Source organism: Tachysurus fulvidraco, chromosome 4 (assembly GCF_022655615.1).
Source record: "Tachysurus fulvidraco isolate hzauxx_2018 chromosome 4, HZAU_PFXX_2.0, whole genome shotgun sequence".
Taxonomy (NCBI): Eukaryota; Metazoa; Chordata; class Actinopteri; order Siluriformes; family Bagridae; genus Tachysurus; species Tachysurus fulvidraco.
The window spans coordinates 11,016,321-11,035,698 of record NC_062521.1 but is presented as its reverse complement, the minus strand read 5'-3'; the positions used below and the strand labels follow the sequence as shown (position 1 = coordinate 11,035,698).

The 19,378-nt window shown below is 38.8% G+C and overlaps 1 protein-coding gene across 2 annotated transcripts; it reads right to left on the bottom strand.

Moving 5' to 3' along the window:
• Window positions 1-32: 32 nt before the first annotated feature.
• prepl (prolyl endopeptidase like) lies at window positions 33-19,319 on the bottom strand. 2 transcript variants are annotated; one of them, XM_027150276.2, is made up of 14 exons: window positions 19,076-19,319; window positions 18,884-18,979; window positions 18,727-18,793; window positions 17,973-18,185; window positions 16,916-17,072; window positions 14,457-14,673; window positions 11,876-12,067; window positions 11,277-11,483; window positions 10,449-10,624; window positions 9,558-9,774; window positions 8,533-8,682; window positions 8,332-8,458; window positions 4,114-4,196; window positions 33-197 (listed from the first exon to the last, which is right to left on the bottom strand). In XM_027150276.2, exons 1-14 carry the CDS (start codon window positions 19,190-19,192, stop codon window positions 111-113), a joined length of 2,106 nt encoding a protein of 701 aa, XP_027006077.1. In that variant the 5' UTR covers window positions 19,193-19,319; the 3' UTR covers window positions 33-110. The 2 variants fall into 2 exon arrangements, with proteins under 2 accessions (XP_027006077.1, XP_027006078.1); XM_027150277.2 differs by having other exon boundaries at window positions 16,916-17,042.
• Window positions 19,320-19,378: the final 59 nt, after the last annotated feature.

Here is a 19,378-nt window from a genome sequence, read left to right as displayed (position 1 = left end):
CCCATCTTGTATCTCCACTAGAAATGCATTTGTTAAAATAATTCATATGCTTTATTCACAAGTACATTAGCTCACAGTTTAGAATAATAGCAGGTTTTGCCAAATCTTCCTCATGAATAACTTCCTCTTTTGTTCGGTCTGGATCCATGGAGGCGGAGTCCCAGCATTGCGTAGAGGAAAGCTAACTGCCGAGCAATCTGCAAGAGAAATCAAGAGCGCTCAGGATTAAAACAAATCAGGACATTAAAAACTGTGAACACTGAGGTGTGATTCTGTAACTACCTCTGTTTCTTGGTACAATAAAAATATTTTATTGCTAAACAAAGATCAAAGGCTTTGTTAGATAATGCCTAACCCATAAATGTTCAAAAATTGAGTCAATGAGCCAAGAGAAGAGTTTAATGAGTTACAGAAACTTTAATTGTGCAGCTTTATTGGAACGTTGTACAGCATCGGCAACAAAAATGCTGGGCAAAAGTATTCACCCCCTTTAACCTGAAACTGCGATTATTGTTCTTAACTGCGATTACACAGGATGTCTTGAATCTATACACAAGACCCCATCATACCAAAGCAGAGGGAGATCGATATAGTTTGCAAAAATGATTTATTAATATATGTGTATAAAAGTTTACATAGGCAGTTCAGGTGCAAACACTTGCTATCCGGAGTCACTACGTTTTAGCGTCGCTACATGATCTCAATAAATTAGAATGTCATGGAAAAGTGCATTTATTTCAGTAATTCAACTCAAATAGTGAAACTTGTGTATTATATAAATTCAGTACACAAAGACTGAAGCAGTTTAAGTCTTTTGGTACTTTTCATTCTGATTATTTTGGCTCACATTTTGACAAAAACCCACCAATTTACTATCACAATACTTCATAGGACCAATAAAAAAACATTTTAGTGACTCGATATGTACAAATACTCCTTTTGCTTTAATTACTGCCTCAATTCAGTGTGGCATGGAGGTGATCAGTCTATGGCACTGCTGAGGGGGTATGGAAGCCCAGGTTTCTTTGACATTGGCCTTCAGCTCATGTGCATTTTTTGGTCTCTTTTTTTTCTCATTTTCCACTTGACAATACTCCATAGATTGTCTATGGGGTTCAGGTCTGGTGAGTTTGCTGGACATTCAAACACACCAACACCATGGTCATCTAACCACCTTTTGGTGCTTTTGGCAGTGTGGGCACACAGTGGACCATCACCAGCAGATAACATTGCACCCCAAATCATAACAGACTGGAAACTCATCTGAAAAGAGGACTTTGGTCTACTGGGCAACAGTCCAGTTTGTCTTCTCCTTATCCAAGCTAAGACACCTCTGACATTGCCTGTGGTTCAGGAGTGGCTTAACAAGAGGAATACGACAACTTTAGACAAATTCCTTGACACGTCGGTGTGTGGTGGCTTTTGATGCCTTGACCCCAGCCTCAATCCATTCCTTGTGAAGTTCTCCCAAATTCTTGAATTGATTTTGCCTGACAAGTCTCTCAAGGCTGCGGTTCTCTCGGTTAGTTGTGCATCTTTTTCTTCCACACTTTTTCCTTCCAATAAACTTTCTGTTTACATGCTTGGATACAGAACTCCCAGCTCCCTGACAATGAATGTTTGTGGCTTATCCTCCTCGTCAAAGGTGTCAGTGAATGTCTTTTGGACAACTGTCAGAACCGCAGTCTTCCCCTATGATTGTGTAGCCTAGTGAACCAAATTAAGAGACCATTTTGATGGCTCAGGAAACCTATGCAGGTGTTTTGAGTTGGTTAGCTGTCTGACATGTCACCATATTCTAATCTTTTGAGATAGTAAATTGGTGGGTTTTTGTTAAATGTGAGCCAAAATAATCAGAATTAAAAGTACCAAAGACTTAAACTCCTTCAGTCTGTGTGTACTGAATTTATATTGTACATGAGTTTCACTATTTAAGTTAAATTACTGAAACAAATGACATTCTAATTTATTGAGCTGCACCTGTAAATACACCTGTTCCTGGAAGGCCGCAAGGTTGTTCGAGAATGTAGAATAACAGTTCAACAAAGCAAAATCTCTGGTAAATTGTGGTAAATAGGTTTTGGTTGCAACAAATATTTGAGCATTCCACAGAGCATTAAATCTTTTCTATGTTATTCATAAATTAAAAGCATTTAGTAAAAAGTTAGTGACGGGGTAAAGAAGGCACTAGTCAGAGAAATAAAAAGACGGCAATGTTAACTCTGAAGGAGCTTGTGAAATCCACATCTCTGATTGGAGGAGCTGTTCGTATTCAGGAACAACCTTTGCCTAGACCAAGGGTCGGCAACCTACTGTAAAACACTCAAAGAGCCATTTGGACCCGTTTCCCACAGAAAAAAAAACACAGGGAGCCACAAAACCCATTTGACATCTAAAATGAAGATAACACTGCATATATCGTTTTTTACCTTTATGGAAAGTATAGAAAAAAACTGTAGTGTGTTGCATTTATGAAATCAATGAACTGCTACCGAGTAAACAAAATTTTATTTCTGCAGGCAAACAAAAATATTTTGAACAGTTTGAACTAACCTTAAAAGACGCTGGGTTGAAGGTTACTTTCAAATAAAATGTTCAATGTCTAATTGAGTCCTCTTCGGCTCTCAAGTTTTGAAGACAGGCAAGCGTGACATCTCCAACCCCCCCGCAACCCCAATTTTTTTCATTGGTTGTTGGGTTAAATCTTTCCCAGATATTGCTATTTTCTGATTGGCTATTGTGTAGACTATTTTTTGATTGGCTGATAAGTGTCAGGCTCGACTAATAACTTCAGGGGAGACGCGCTTGATTCCTGCGCGGTTCCAGACAGCGGTGCGGACTGATACATTTTGGGCGCTGCAGCTTTTTAAATATATGATAAATAGCCAAAAAGATTTTCTGCATGAGAAATACGATGTGTGGCGGGAGAGCGTGATAAAAGACCCAAATGTGTGACTATCACTCTCAATGCGTGACACTTGACAGCCCTTCATGACATACAAATTTTAACTTGCCGGCTGCAGCAAACCAAAAACGCGTCTGCTTCTGTGTGTCGGATTTCACAAATCCGCAGTTATGACGCATATTTTGAGGACAAACAAATTAAACACGGTTTATTTTAATGTTACAAGAGCATCTTAATCTTAGAACTTAAACTTTTTTTTTAAACTAACTAACTAACTAACTAACTAACTAACTAAAATAAAATAAATGTAAATAAAATTTTTATTTTCCAAATCTATAGCAGAGGGATGAAAGAGCCACTTGTGGCTCCGGAGCTGCGGGTTGCCGACCCCTGGCCTAGACACTCCACAAAGCTTTAAGAAAGTGCTAAGAATAAATGACACATGACAAGTCTCTGTGTTGGAAACCTTCTGGTGTTGAGACGAAAACTATAAATGCTGACCTTGGTATGAGGTTGTATGTTTGGTGCAAACACCATCCCCACATTTAAGCATGGTGGTGGTAGCACACTTCATTAGCATGGTAAACTGGCATTATTGATGGAGCAAGCTAACAAATAAAAAAAAGGTACTTCTAGAAGAAAACCTGTTCTTGTATGCAAAAGTTCTCATTCCAACAAGACAACACAATGCATATTAGTAAAGCTACACTAAACAGGTTCAAAACCTAAGAAGCTACAAAGGTTAGAATGCCAAACTGATTTCATCCATCTTTTCTGGTGAACTTCAACAAAAATATCAAGATCTTGTATGCAATGAAGTGAAGGGTTTGAGAAGTCTAGCTCAAACTGCAGGCAAGGTGATAAAAAACAAACAAACATATGAAGTCATTTGCACCTTCAAATGCACTCATGAAATGTACAATAAACGGTACAAATCCCAGTGAAGTACATTTCAATTCCATATCCATGCTGTAATATTAAAATTGCAGTTCAAATGAGGTGTGTGTGTGTAAGTTAAAGTGGTTAAAGAAAGCCTGTTTATAACCAGATTCAAGTAAATGATTGGGAAAGAGAGAGCGAGAGAGAGAGAGCGAGAGAGAGAGAGAAGCTCATGCTTGAATTCTACAAGCAACAAAAAATTTCAAGATTAACGAAAAACTGGTCTGGCATTGGAAAGAAATGAATAAATTAATGAATAAATACAGCACCTCACAGATGGACTGGTCATAATCCTCTGGACCAAAGTGATCTCCACCTGGCTGAAGATTCAGAATGACATCTGGGACATGTCCTGATTGAAGAAGAATTTGAAAAGAACGTTGTAATGCATGATATAGTTACAGTACATTAGCCCAACAGTACAGGTTCAGTGCTAATAATCAAATTGCCAAGCATTCAGTTTCTCAAAGAGCAGCCACACTGTTATACTGATGCTGAGAAGCTAGTTCATACATTCATTGCCTCCAGACCTAGACTAATATAATGCTTTACTGGGTGGTTGTCCTGCATCTTCAGTACACAAGCTGCAGTTTGTCCAAAAATCATCATCTAGTGCTTACTAATATTATGAACAGTGGCTACAAGATTGTGTCCAGTTGTGTTCCATTTCATGAAGATTTTGAACCTTCAGTGAGAAGAGGATCCCAAGGCACCAGCTGGATTCCGCTTCATAAAGATTTTGGACATTCGATAAAAAGTTGCCAACCCCATGAGGACTTATAGTTGAACTACCTCTTAATCAATAGATAAAATAACAATCTACATATGATGTAACCGTATCTCTATTATTGAGTATGTGAAGGCTTTGGCAGGGAGAACTTGGTGTTGAATCTATAATGAACTCAGACGATGAGATAGTTTATGAGTTGCTAAGGAGCTCCTAGTTACACAACTTCAATTGACTGTATATGATTGTAGGAAAGGACATTATTTATAATCACTCTCTCTGGTGACACCCAAATGAGGATGGGTTCCGTTTTGAGACTGGTTCCTCTCAAGGCTTTTTCATCATACTATGCAAAGGAGTTTCTCCTCGCCACAATCGGCCTCAGGCTTGCTCATTATGGATAAATAGGGTCAAATAAATCTACATAAAAATGGAATTGTCACAAAGCAGCTTTGCAGAACATGTGCATTAATAAAAGTGCTATAAAAATAAAAATTGAATTAAATTGATCCTCTCAGGTGTGCTGAAGTGGGGGAAAGTCACAGCAGTCTCTTTATCTCAGGCTCACAGTGTCTCCCCTGGGCGTCAGGCCCACTGCATGAGCTTAACATCACCACATGCCAAACTTCAAAGCTAACACAAGGAGGGTCATGTACATAAATCTATTTATGCCAAGATTAAATATATAACATATATATATATATCTCATTTCGAAATAAATACGCATATGACTACACACTGAAATTGTGGAACAGATTAATAATACACATTATACCACAGTGTTGTTGACACTGTAGTGCTGGCAGGTTTATAATAATGAGCTAACTATCTAATATAGCATCTTTTCTATACTAACAACTAATTCATAGGGGTTTACATAGTGGATATTCAATATAATTGAAGTCTAAAATGATAGTTGATATGGTGACGCTTTCTGTAGAGACTTTTATTTGCGTCTCCAGTGCTGTCACTTGGCATTACCAGGTGTATAAACATCTTGTTTTCTTTCAAGATGTTTATACACCTGGTAATGCCAAGTGCTGGGTAATGCTGTGATTTTTTTTTGTATAACAGCACATAGGAGGTTCACTAAGTTTTATTCCTTAGTGAACCTCCTATGTGCTGTTATACAAAAAAAAATCACAGCACATGGTCACACAATAAAACCAAATCACGGCACATGGTCATTTACTTGTTTTCCAATAACAGCACATTCCAATTGTGTTCTAGGTTTTACTTTAAAGTAAGCTTCAGAATTATTCACAGCCTTGGTAATGCGGAGTTAAAAAAAAAAAAAAAGGTTTAAACAAATGTTTTTGTAGTTAATTATTAAAAAAGTGTTTATTATCAAACATGTTAATTTGTTCTACCGACTCATTTCAGACCGAAGTAAGTAACCAAAGACACATTTATATATAACACATTTGAACTCATTGTCTTGTTGCCACAAGGTTAACATTTATCTTTATTAACAGGATTGTTTTGTGAATGAGCAGCCAAGATTCAGCATGATCCCCTGGTGATTAGCTGTGGTTAGTGTAGTTTAGAGGAACAGCAACCCTGTCTCACGGCAGTTCGTGACATAGTCATGAAATATAATCTATTGATCCGTGAAAAAAATTTCCCTTTTTTTTCCCCCCGTGTCACTCAGCACGACTTTCGATCTAATGTATTCCAATAGGAAGCATCTTTCATGTCTGCACCACGTTCTTTCTGTCACTCGCAAGCATTGTTTTTGCTCATTTGTTATTCATTTTTAAACTTTAAGCACTACATTACTCAACATTCAACCAGGAGATTTTATCATTGTTTTAATTGCTTTATATTCTGTAGGGTACTAACCACTGTGCTATGGTTACTTTTCTAAGAAAAGCCGTTTTTCCATCTATTTGGTGTGTCAAAACGGACAGTAAACTAACCACTACAGTGATGTCATGACCCTTCGTTTTTTTGGTTCTCCTGATTTCTGCAGGCCGCGAATTCTCCATTGCGCTCAAACAGGTAATGTTACTTGAATATAATGATCAAATTTGAACATTTAGAATTCACAGCCTGCAGAAATCACCCAATCGCAAAGCAGACTGGCTCTGTGTACATAGCAACGGATGCTGAGGCTCACGGGTAATGCGGGTGTCCGCTTTGCGATTGGGTGATCTCTAGATCGAAAGTCGTGCTGAGTGACTCGGAAAAAAAGGAAATTTGTGTCCATGAACAGGAATCAACAGATTAAATTTCATGACTATGCCACGAACTGCCATGAGACTGCGTTCGGAACAGAGTTGCTCTCTTTTAAATAAGTGTTACTGTATATGATTTCATTGTCTTGCCCACTGAACAGGAGAAGCCATGCAAGCAGCCTAATCTAAAAGAACTAGGCTCTCCAGTCCTTCCTAGTATATCCAGGAGTGTGCTCAGAGGCCATCAAGAAACTTGCATGTTGTCATTTTATGTCTGACTCTGAAGTACATTGATGTTTGAACATCACACAGCTAATCCTGAAAACCCCTCTGTCGGCTGTCTGTTATCAGCAGCGTCACTGTGGGTGTCTTTGACTATCAGCCTGCCACACTTTGGTCTGTTTTTCACAAGCTTCCTCCTGACCTTGGCACAGCCCGGTGTATTGTTCCTGATCTGATATGCTATCTTTCAAACATGCTAATCGCTCCAGCTGCTGGCGTGTGTGATCAGCATTTTATCTCCTGAAGAAGGGTAGCAAGAGATTAGAAGGAGACTTGCTTTTAGCATTCGCCTGTGTGTGTGTGCGCGTGTGTGTGTGTGTGTGTGTGCGCGCATGTTAATTAACCAGACACGGAGAAGGAAAAGGATTTGCACTCTAAGGGATTGGGATGTGCTGACACCGTATCTCACAACGAATGCTCACACACAAGGTGACCTCTGTGTGATAGAACAGGCTTCTACCAAATCACCTCTTTTCAGACTTACTCTCCTGAAGACACAGCTTGTGCTTCTACTTTGTTATCCTACTGGCTGACGAGAGCTGGCCTTTTTAGACAAACCACCTCTAGGTTTTGTTACATCACGCTCCACTCATTCTATTCTTCCTGCTGTCCTTTTAACAACATAGATACGTTTTTGGTTTACTCATGACAGCTCTTGCTGTGAGATAAGCTGCTAGCGTTCTTGTCACAGGGCTCATATGGCCTGTGAAGGTCCTCAGACATTCAGGTCATGTCAAGCAGAAGAAAGTTACGGCGACTGGATTGGAGTTATTACCTTGGAAGATTTCTTATATATCTGATAGACTTTATCTGTACTCAGATGGTTAAAGGTATAGTCTGCAATTTTAGCTAAAGCTAGGGGGTTGGAGACTCAAATACAACTCAAGTTTGTGTTCTTGGCAAAACCACACACGGTGTGCAGTGACAGCCACAGTAAGAGCCACGGATTGAGAAGTCATTTTACTGACAGCTGCTTAATTGTTATTCCTGTATTCGACTAGAGGTCAGGGATAACAAGTGAATGAAAAACAAAAAACAAAGTGTTTCCCCCCTAACTCCTCAACTCCTACTCCTAAAAACATTCATAAAATATCACAAGAAGCGTGTGAATAAAAACGACTGACCTGACCTTTAATAAACCTGGCCGTTCGGTTAGTGTTAACTAATTTCTATTAGCAGAATCTACTTAAAATGACATCCCTCAAGTGCTAAGAATGAATGACTATTTCTAGCTCTAATGAAGCGAATAATAGCTTCAATCAGAAATAGCACTGCCAATTCCAAAGATGTTGAAGACTAACCCTTAGTCCTGAGGTTCCTGGTATGTGTCTGGATGGCCTTCTGGAGTTTTTTCACATACTTTAACACACCTGCTAGAGGCACTCTGCTGTCCTCAGAGTACGCAGTGATCAGCATGGATGGATAGAGCTGAAGTACAAAACATACCTCTGTAAGTCATCACAGACATTTAGAGTGGCACTGGACGTGTGAGTCTGAATTACCTGAGGAGTAATATTATGATAGGGACAGTAAGAGGCAATGTTGTTCCAGTCCTGTGTATACGCGAGCGGGTCACCCCACTCCCCTCTCTCCTCCACTGTTAATGGAAGGGACGAGTCCTGCATGGTGCTAAGAACATCCAAAAAAGGTGCCTAGACAGATAAACCACCGCAAGTCAGTCTTATATGTTGATGTTACTGTATAAGGAATGCAGCTCAATTAAGAAGCTGTTATCAAAAATACTTTAGCACAACATAACCTCACTTGCTTATCTGCAAAGTACCGCATACTTCTAAGATTAAAGCAGCATGAGACTGCTGACTCCTTGTTTTGCCTACATTTTAAGGTAGAATTCTCAGAATTTTGTATCCAGTACAGACTTTTCCATGAGTATGAAATCTGACAAAAGTATAAGTAGCCCTGGAATTTGTAAACCGCACTGTAATAATATTTGTGTTGTTTAAAGACTACTCAAAATTTGACCCAATTGTTCATTTACATGAAAATTCTAAATGGAAAAATGACATCCAAACAAAATGAATGAGACAAATATATCTATCTATCTATCTATCTATCTATCTATCTATCTATCTATCTATCTATCTATCTATCTATCTATCTATCTATCTATCTATCTATCTATCTATATATATATATTTATGGGCAAATTTTTAAAGTCAGTGAAACTGATGAATTGTAAGTAATACAAAAAAAAAAGGACTAAGGATCTAAAACCACCACCAATTAAAAAAATCTGTTTAAAATGTTAACATTTAACAGAAACAGCTAAGGCTATTTATAAAATTCTGTACAGTACAGATAATCTTGTCTTAGCGGTTTGGCCTACAAGACACCTTTAAGAGTGACTGACTGATCCCCACTGTTAGTAGGTAGTAGTACACACCAAAAAACAGAGTCTAGCAGTCCACAGAGAAACTCAGCTGGTGGAAATGTCCTAGCGACGTTTCTCATCTGTCTTGTATTGTAAAAGCGGCATGCAGTAGATCTCCATGAACTTGCAACTCACCTGCATGAGGACGGCTCTGAGGAGGTGAGGATGTTGGTTGCACAGCGCACCAGCTAGAACAGCTCCTGCACTGTGTGCAGTGAGGGCAGTAAGTACAGGCTGAGACACTCCTGACTGAAAGAGAGTCTGAATACAGGCAGTGAGATCCTCCACTCCTTTCTGCTTATGCTGCAAACACCCTGCTCGATGCCAGGCCAGACCACACTCACCACCACCCCTGTTCAATTACCCCAACACACACAAATATTTATAGGTGTATGTTCTAGGAACATCTCAAAACTCATGCTGTTATCCAATCAATCAATCAATCAATCAATCAATCATGTGGCACCAGCACAATGTAGAGAATCATGTAGCTTGAAGTCAAGACCTTTGTTAATGTTCACATCTAATATCAGAATGTCATTCTGACATGGTAGTTGGTGCCAGATAAGCTGGTTTGACTATTTGACTGATGTTGATTATTCGATGTTTTTGTTTGCGCACCGTTGTGTAGGCTTTGTTGTGTGAAAATTCCAGTTTATGAAATGCTCAAACCAGCAGACCTGGTACGAACATCCATGCCACGACCATGCCTAAGCCACAGAGCTCACACTTCTTCGTTTATTCTAATGTTTGAAGTGACCGTTAACTAAAGAACCTTAAGTAATCAGCATCTGAATGATTAGAGACACTGTGCTACTGCCACATGATTGTGCAGGAGTACACATTGACAGTGAGTGAATTTGCCATTATGGGTAATATTACTGTGATTTCTGTGAATTCTTTCAGTATAACTACCTAACTATTATTGTATATTAATAGTACTGTTACAGACCATACAATGTTCCCTTAACATTCTTTACTTGCATGCACTAGTCTGAAACAGAAGAGGAGTGATAGTTTCAGTACCTGACATGACAGTAGGCCAAAGCCCAGTTGTCCTCCAGGAGCAGCCTCTTCTCAGGACTGAAGGCCATGCTGAGATCCACGCCATAAGCACCATATACATGGACCAAGAGTGGAACATCACTCAGATCAGCCAATGATTTTGTGTGAAAAAGTGTCAGAGGTACTGCAGTCCCATCCTAAAATTCAAATTCACATTGAGTGTTGACATTATATCCACAATATTCTCAAGTATGTGGACATCTGAATAATCACACCCATAATTTGCTCTTTGAACATCCCGTTCCAGATGTATTCCATCTTTGATTTTATCATAACCTCCTCTTGTATGGGATGGATTTCCACTAGATTTTGGAACATGGCTGTGGGGATTTGTGAACATTCAAACCCAAAGAGCTTAAGTAAAATTGGGCAATGATGTCAGATGAGGAGGCCTGGGGTGCAGTCATCTAGCTCCAGTTTACCTTAAAGGTGTTCATTGGGGTTGAGATCAGAGCTCTTGAACCAGGTCTTGCTTTGTGCACTTATGCATTGTCGTGCTAGAACATGTTTGGGCAATGAAAGTAAATCTTTATTCTACAGTGTACAAAGGCCAAAACAAAAATTTGTACCTATTACACTAAAGGTGTCCACATACATCACTGGCCATACAGTGTACATTAACTGTGAGCATCAAATATTAAATGTCCATATTGACCCTAGTAAAGTTAGTGATGTGTGTGAGACATAAACTGAAGTGCATACGTGTCTTAAGCAATAAACTGAGCTGATTGTGGATCTCTAGGATTGAACTTTGTCACACTTTAGTATGATGTATACTTAAATAAAGACCTGGCTGATGGCCTGCAGGCGGGTGGTGTGACACTCAGAGAGGGCAGTGTGTTGAAGCACTCTCTCACAGGAGAGGGGTCGCTCATCTGTAGGAGATAAGAGGAAGCGGCGAGGGGGATGAACTGGGGAGGACAGAAGGAAGCGGAATACATTTCTCTTCAGTGTGCCAGAGTGCTCGGTCTCTATGGCACAGGCCCAGGACGGGAGCTACGTTAGTCACAAAAATGGTAAAAAAAACAAAACAAACAAAAACACTTAGTCCAAGTCATAGCAAAAGCAATCTGCTGTTTGTTTAAAATTTGATGTTGATGCAGTTCAACTGTTAACTGCACCAGGAAAATTTATGAGTGTGTAATTTATAATAACTTAAACGAAGGAAAAAAAACAAAACATATAGCCTACTGACTACAATAACCCTAACACATATAACAGTAAATCACATTTAGCTGACGGTTTAGATTTAGGCTATTTATTTCTGTGAGATCAAACTCCTGGCTTTGCAGTGATAAGATAAAAACGGCAATTATATAAAACATTTTTGGCTTTTATATACGTTAAGCGGTATTTTAATGAGCACAACTGAAAAGAACTGTTCTTACATGGTGAATGCACATCTCATTCAGAGTTTTTAATGGCAAGGTCTGCAGTTGAAGTCGACCCTGAGGCCCCCTCACTATGAACACACAGTGATCTGGTAGCATCTCCATGTCTTTAATGACTGCTCCAGGTCCAGGGCTGCATACAGGCTCCCAATAGCACATGGCTGGAGAGGACAGAGGGGTCCTCAGCAGCTTTGAATATAAACCAAATGAGCAAGACAGAACAGCAATCATATACATTATACACATGCAGAGTTCAAGTCTAACAGAAAATTCAAAAAGCTGCCTCACTCAAATTGCATGCAGTCTCTCTGCTTTGTGCGTACAAAAGACACTAGACTACCGTAGCAAAAAAATGTTCATTAATATATCTATATATTATTAAAAAGAAGCCATTATTTGACCTTCTAATCAGTAACCCAAAGCTTTAACTGCCTTGCTTATTACTTGCATTATACATATTTACTTACAGTTGTGCTCAAAAGTTTGCATATTTTGGGAGAATTTGCATGATATGTACCATTTTTTATTTTTTAAAGAAAACCTGAGTGAGAAAGCGAAACAAATATATTTTATTTCCTCATAGGACTTTGCCAAAAATAGTCTGCCAGTATTTTCTGATAACATGCTGCATTCATCTTGCCATCAATGTTTGGTAACTTTCCTGTGCCACTGGAGCTCACACAGCCACAAATCATAAGAGATCCAGCACCATGCTTTACTGTGGGGATGGTGTACTTTTCACCGTAGGCCTTGTTGACTCCTCTCTAAACATAGTGTTTATGGTTGTGACTGTAAAGTTCAGTTCTGGTCTCATCATTCCAGATGACTGCTCCAGAAGCTGTGAGGCTTGTCTGGGTGCTGTCTGGTGTACTGACGGTGGGACATTTTGTGGCATAGGTGCAGTAACGGCTTTCTCCTGGCAATTTGACCATGCAGGTCATTTGTGTTTAAATAACTTCTTATTGTGCTCCTTGAAACAACAACACCATTTTTTTCTAGAGCAGCCTGTATTTCTCTCGAAGTTGTTTGTGGGTTTTTCTTTGCCTTCCGAACAATTCCTCTGGCAGTAGAGGGTGAAATCTTTCTTGCTCTACGTGACTGTGGCTTAGTATAAACAGGACCTCTTATTTTACACTTCTTTATCAGAGTATGATCAGTACTGACTGGCATTTTCACATGTTGAGAGATCTTTTTATATCCATTTCCTGCTTTATAAAGTGTAACTACCTTATTATGCAGGTCCATTGGCAGTTCTTTTGTCTTCCCCATGGTGCAGTATCCAGCCAAGTCAGTGTATCACCTCATGAGCTGAGAAACTCACTGACTATTAATGTACAGACCCTAATTACAATTACAGTGAGGCAGATGTGTGGAAACCTCACTTTAGCAGTCATTTAAACTGCTGTGTGTCAGCCTGTGTGTTTATAATGTAAATAACATTCAAGTAACGTAAGCTTTTAAAAACGTGATACAACTATGTGATAATTAATGACTTCACGTGACCACAATCCTTAAATAAGAAAAAATATTGTTGCATAAGGCCATCCTTAAAAATATTCTTGTTTGCCGTAACCCGACCGACCCTGTCAATATAGGACAGACTCAATTTTTTATTTTATTTTTTTGCTTTAAGTCCGACCGACTTGCCGGTTGTAAATTTGCGTTAAGACGACCAATTTTTTTAACTCTTCAAACAACTAATACAAAAGCAATAAAATAATATTAACGGGTTCGGGCACCATAATATATCTAAAAAAAAATCATTAAAACAGCTCGACACCACTTTAACTTGGCACGAAGTTCTGGAAAAACTGCCCAGCATCAAAATAAGGTTTGCAATGATGCACCCGAAGGCACGGGTTGAAGACCCAGTCAAGGACGTCACGATATGCTAATTTGTTTAAAGCCATATCTACGTAATCACTATCACCAAAATTTTACATTTTTTTTTTTTAAACATTGAAACTTGAAAATATATATATATATATATATAGACCTACCTACTGACCCTTTTTTAAAATTTTTTATTTTACTGTTACTGCAAACCAAAATATTTTTAAGGATGGCCTTATCGGTTATATTTTCCAAATGAATTGCAACGTTTAACAATTTCTTTCAGGGTATGCAAATTTTTGAGCACAACTATATATCTGCAATCCACAGCCTACTCCAAATAACGTGGGTGGCAAAGAGTTCGAAAATTTAAAAAATCTATGGAGAGCACTTTTCCTCCAATGCTTTCTTCATCAAACCAGTGAAGTTTATTTTACATATCCAAGCACAAGTTTCCTAAACAACATTCTATCATTTCCCATCTTTGCATGACATCAAATGAATGATTCTTTTTCATTTTCAAAAGATCTTATTTATATAATCAGTCTTTTGTCAAAAAAAAACAGAGTTTTTGAAAGATATTATATGTTGTACAATCAGCGTTATACAGTATATCAGAATTAATACTAATAATTACTAATAACTCAAAAAAGTGCTTTTCATTTATGCCTAATCAGGAAAAAACATGCTGCAAATAATGATCGGTTAAACACACAGAAATTCATGGGCCAGTGGAGCCGCTCACCTCGTACTCATGGCTTGGGCCAGTGTTGGCGAGGATGTACAGCTGGTTGTCATAGTGCTCTACGTGATAAAGCAAACCAGGCTGCCGACGCTGTACGAGGTTAGGTGGCGACAGTGGAGACCTGCTGTCAATCATCCAGACCTCAGAGCTGCTCTTACTGCTGCAGTTTATAGTCAGAAGCCTCTGGTCTTTTGTACGAATGACCTCTACGAAGAACCTACACAGCACATAAACATTCCTAATTAATTTGACGTTGTTATATAAAATATGTTATATAAAATCTATATATTTTATTCATTATATTACACCTTGTAATTGCATCTTTATTCATATTAGAAGCATCCCTATTTAGCACTGTTTCACTTTAATCATTTCAGTACTGAGGGTCCCTAGTTCATTCATTCATTCATTTTCTACCACTGATCCAAACTTCTCGGGTCACTTCTCTGGTGTCATCGGGCATCAAGGCAGGATACACCCTGGATGGAGTGCCAACCCATCGCAGGGCACACACATTCACTCACACACTCACACTACGGACAGTTTTCCAGAGATGTCAATCAACCTACCATGCATGTCTTTGGACAGGGGGAGGAAACCGGAGTACCCGGAGGAAACTCCCGAGGCAGGGGGAAGAACATGCAAACTCCGCACACACAAGGTGGAGGTGGGAATCGAACCCCCAACCCTGGAGGTGTGAGGGAAACGTGCTAACCACTAAGCCACCGTGCCCCCCTGATCCCTAGTTGCTTTGACATATTTTATGTACTGTATACCTCCAGAGCACAGGAAATGGTGATTCAGGCAAATAAAAGGACTGGTACATGCTTGTAAAGTATTTTGCAGGTGAGAGTTGTACCATTGCAAAAATTAAACAGGTTCCACTAGTCTCATTTACATAAACATGTCTCTCATACAGTGGAATAGATCTAACTCTTAGACAACTTATCTTGAAAATGTAAAATATTTATTCTTGAGTATGAAAAAAATTTAATTGTGAATGAATATCAGTTTGAGCCTGAATGCAGAGAAAGGGAGAATCATTTGAAAGAAGCGGTGTACAGGACCACCAGAGCCACAGCAGAAAGTGAGGTGCTCCAAAAAGTGAGAATAAATGCATAAGAAAGCCATTTTGGAGTGAAGACAACGAAGATATGGAAAAAATAGTTTTGTCCTTGGTACAAAGTGCCATGTTTGATGAAAACACAATTCCCGTGAAGCATGGTGGTGATAGCATATGTGTTTGTGTGTGCGTGTGTGTGTGCGTGTGTGTGTGAGGGAGATGGGGGTTGCTTTATTTTTAACAGCACAATCTGGAAAGCTGATCCAAGTGGAGCTAGGGTACACAAACACAGACCATGGATTTCTCTGCACAACATCCATACTTAACATTCCTGTCAATATACATGGCACATCCTGTATTTACAAATATTTACTGTATTGTTAGCTTTTTCCACTGCAACTACCTCAGCTCAATTTTTAGCTTCTATCTTTTATAATTAAGTTTTCCTTTTTTTTAAAAAAATTCTATGCAAGTCAATTCTGTTTCTAATGCGAATTCTCTTTTAGTTCACCACACAGTAATAAAAGGCATTTTACTGCAAGTCATACTATGTATGCTTGTGTGTGACCAATAAAATCTGATTTGGTTTGGATATGCTAGAAAAAAAACAGTCAGCAAAATACTGGAGCCTAGAACTGAGGCTGACAATCCAACAAGATACCATCCTTAAGCATGTTGCTAAAGCAGAACTAGAGTCTGCATAGGTTAGACCTTTATGAAAGTGAAGTGACGTGACATACAGCTAAGTATGGTGACCCATACTCAAGGGCACCTCAGTCGTGGTATTGCCGGCCCGAGACTCGAACCTATATCCTTACGGTTAAGAGTCAAACTCTATAACAATTAGGCCACAACTTCCCACCTTGCCGTCTTATACACATGTTGATATTTTAGATATAACAAAAAAAAAATCCCAGTTAAATCAATTTCCAGATTGTAACACGACAAAATGTGCTCTAAAATAGTTGTGTTTCAGAACCATCAAATTTGGTAAGGTTTTAAATTAAATGGGAGTGAATGGGGTAATATTGATTTCTGAGAAGAATATGCACTCCGTCCAGGGTGTATCCTGCCTTGATGCCCGATGACGCCTGAGATAGGCACAGGCTCCCCGTGACCCGAGGTAGTTCGGATAAAGCGGTAGAAAATGAGTGAGTGAGTGAGTGAGAGAAGAATATGCTGAAAAGCTTATGTTTACAAAGATGCGATAAAAAGGGGAGAAGACGTTACAATAAAATAAATAAAACTGCTACTATACTATGCTATTATAATCCTAGTAAACAACATAGAAGAGAAGCAGTAAATAAACGACAATAATGACTGAGGGTTGTATACGCTCAGGTTTTTTACCGAGCAACATGGAACCCAAACAGAGCAGCCAGCAACACACACTTACTCAGGATCTTTTTCTTCATAAACCTGCATGCTGTAAGCGCCGGTGTTTGTAAGGTGAAGTCGACAAACATGTCTACACCGGAGCCCTTCTTGAGTGGTGTAGTACAACACATCATCAGTGGCCCACTCTGTACCGGACATACAGTCGTTATTGCTCACTCGTACAACAGAAAAGGAAAGAATGTTTACCATTTTGATAAAGTAGATAAAACACAATTTCTAAAACTATTATCCCTAAAATTCATGTAAAATGTCTTCTAACTCTGAATATCAGCGCTAGCTGTGTTAGATCTTTGATTATGTGGTTGGATAACCCTGTTGTAGACTGAGACATTTTCTAACAGCATAGATGATCTAAAGAATTCATTAAAAAAGGTTTCCAACAATTTGATTTGTCCATTTCATGCCAGTCTCGAGAAACAGACAGGTGTTTTCGTTGAATGTTTAAACAATGAATTAATATAAATGGCTTTTTATACCATTGACAGCTCTCTGGTCTTCATGTGTTTTTTCCTTTTAAACAACAAATGCAGTCTTCACAGGTGAAACCCAGGGCTCAGAACAAGAGGTGACATTTAGAGCATTTCACTGTTTAGAACACATTTGGGCAAAAATCTGTCTCAATTTTTTTTGATTACTTGGTAATTAATAGGTGGTTGCCATGTTCTAAGATTAACAAATCTAGATGTATATATCAGGAAATAGAGGCTGGAATTTGATTATACTGTCTCATTGTCATCTTTTGCTGGTAAACACAAATGTTTTCCCAGTGTATATAACACTGGCCATGCTGTTCTAATACTTTAGAAAGGGGACTGGATGTTGTGAACTATATATAAAATCAGAAATTACAACAACGTTATGATTGTGTAGCCTGTAGTCACAAAGCAAACCACAAACCACAGCTGATACAAATTCCTAAATCTTTAAACTTAGTAAAATGATACGCTGAAGAATCACAAACAAAACATTGCACAAACAAAAATACATGCCTCAGACGATTAGGATTAAAAAAACACATCTAGCTGCTTGCAAAGTTGCATAACTCTTGTTCTTACCAAAGCTAAACACGTTGTCAAGGATAAGCATAGGCTCCTGGGGAATAGCACAGGGTTCTAATCGAACTATCAGGCACCTAGATGCTTCACTGTGGTTGCTCTTCAGTGTAGCCGCCAGCATGGACTCAGACGGAGAGAGTCTGACCCTCTGAATAGTCCTGTCCGCATCACCTGCCCAGTCAGCGCTGAGTAGTGGCTCAACCTCATGCGCATCTGAGGAAACACATATGCAATTCTGCCTTTAAATGCATTTTTATTTTTAGGAATGAGACCAATGTATGACACAACTTCCTTTGTAACATAGATTTGTGTAAAACACTTGGAAATTTCCATTGCTTCAACAAACACACTTCCATTCAGGAAAACAAAGGAATAAAAAAAAATCTAACATTTGTAAAATTCTATTTTCTATCAATCAAAAATGAAGTATTATTGGTAAAGCTGATTATATAAAATATAATATCATATATAATAGGGATGTGGTAGACTAATGGTTAAGGTGTTGGACTACTAATCGGAGTTTGAATCCCAGGTCCACCAAGCTGCCACTGCTGGGCCCCTGAGCAAGGCCCTTAACGGCTCAGTTGTATAAACTGAAATAAAATTGTAAGTCAACTCTGGATAAATGGCGTAAATGTACATCAAACTGTATTAGATTGTAGCAGATCCAGTTGTAATCTGTAGCAACTTAAGAATCAAAGCCATATTGTATCATGTGTAAGCCTGTGATTTACTTTACACCACTACTGATTACCTTCTCCATGTTTTGCTCTGTATACTCCATGGTCTTCCACTGTATACACATGATGGAGTCCCTGGAACTTGAGGATAAGAGTAAGAGTAAGAGTAAAGTAAGTAACCACAGCATCACATGATATGCATCAATTTTATCCACAAAAGAAGTCACTCACCACAGCGGTGTCAGGCACATCAGCAAACTGCTCATAAACACAACGCAGCTTTCTCTCAAAGCCTTTCTTTATCCTGTGATCCTCCTTTACAGATCGCTAGACAGGAAATGATCACTTGATCACTTTGCAGAACTGATGTGATCGATAACAAACAGCTTAAATGAGTGAAATGAGTAAACTTTTCCTTCCTACCCTGGAATACAGACGTGTTGTCATTCGGATACATTCTCTTTGGCAAGATGACAGATTTAAGCGTCTTGATACTGAACGTAAAATCATATAACAGACACCGTTACTATATAAAATCATTTAACAAAGCCGTATTATCGCAAAACCTATAGAAATAACCGCGAGTATTTATGTGTACACAGCTTGTATTTACTACTACATGTGCGTCCGGACTGCAGTGTAGGGCGACATTTTATACAGACTAAAATAATCGATCCCAACCCTTTAAGGATGAACCATATGAGGATGAACTACTACGAAGGATTA

What these genes read in the sequence shown, in the direction of transcription:
- prepl (XM_027150276.2), bottom strand. Translation starts at nt 19,192, where the DNA reads ATGATTTTATATAGTAACGGTGTCTGTTATATGATTTTACGTTCAGTA. An exon ending in GCCCAAGCCATGAGTACGAG is followed by an intron (nt 12,068 to 14,456) that starts GTGAGCGGCTCC and finishes TTATATTCAAAG; the next exon opens with CTGCTGAGGACCCCTCTGTC. An exon ending in GCCTGCAGGCCATCAGCCAG is followed by an intron (nt 10,625 to 11,276) that starts GTCTTTATTTAA and finishes TTTGAATTTTAG; the next exon opens with GATGGGACTGCAGTACCTCT.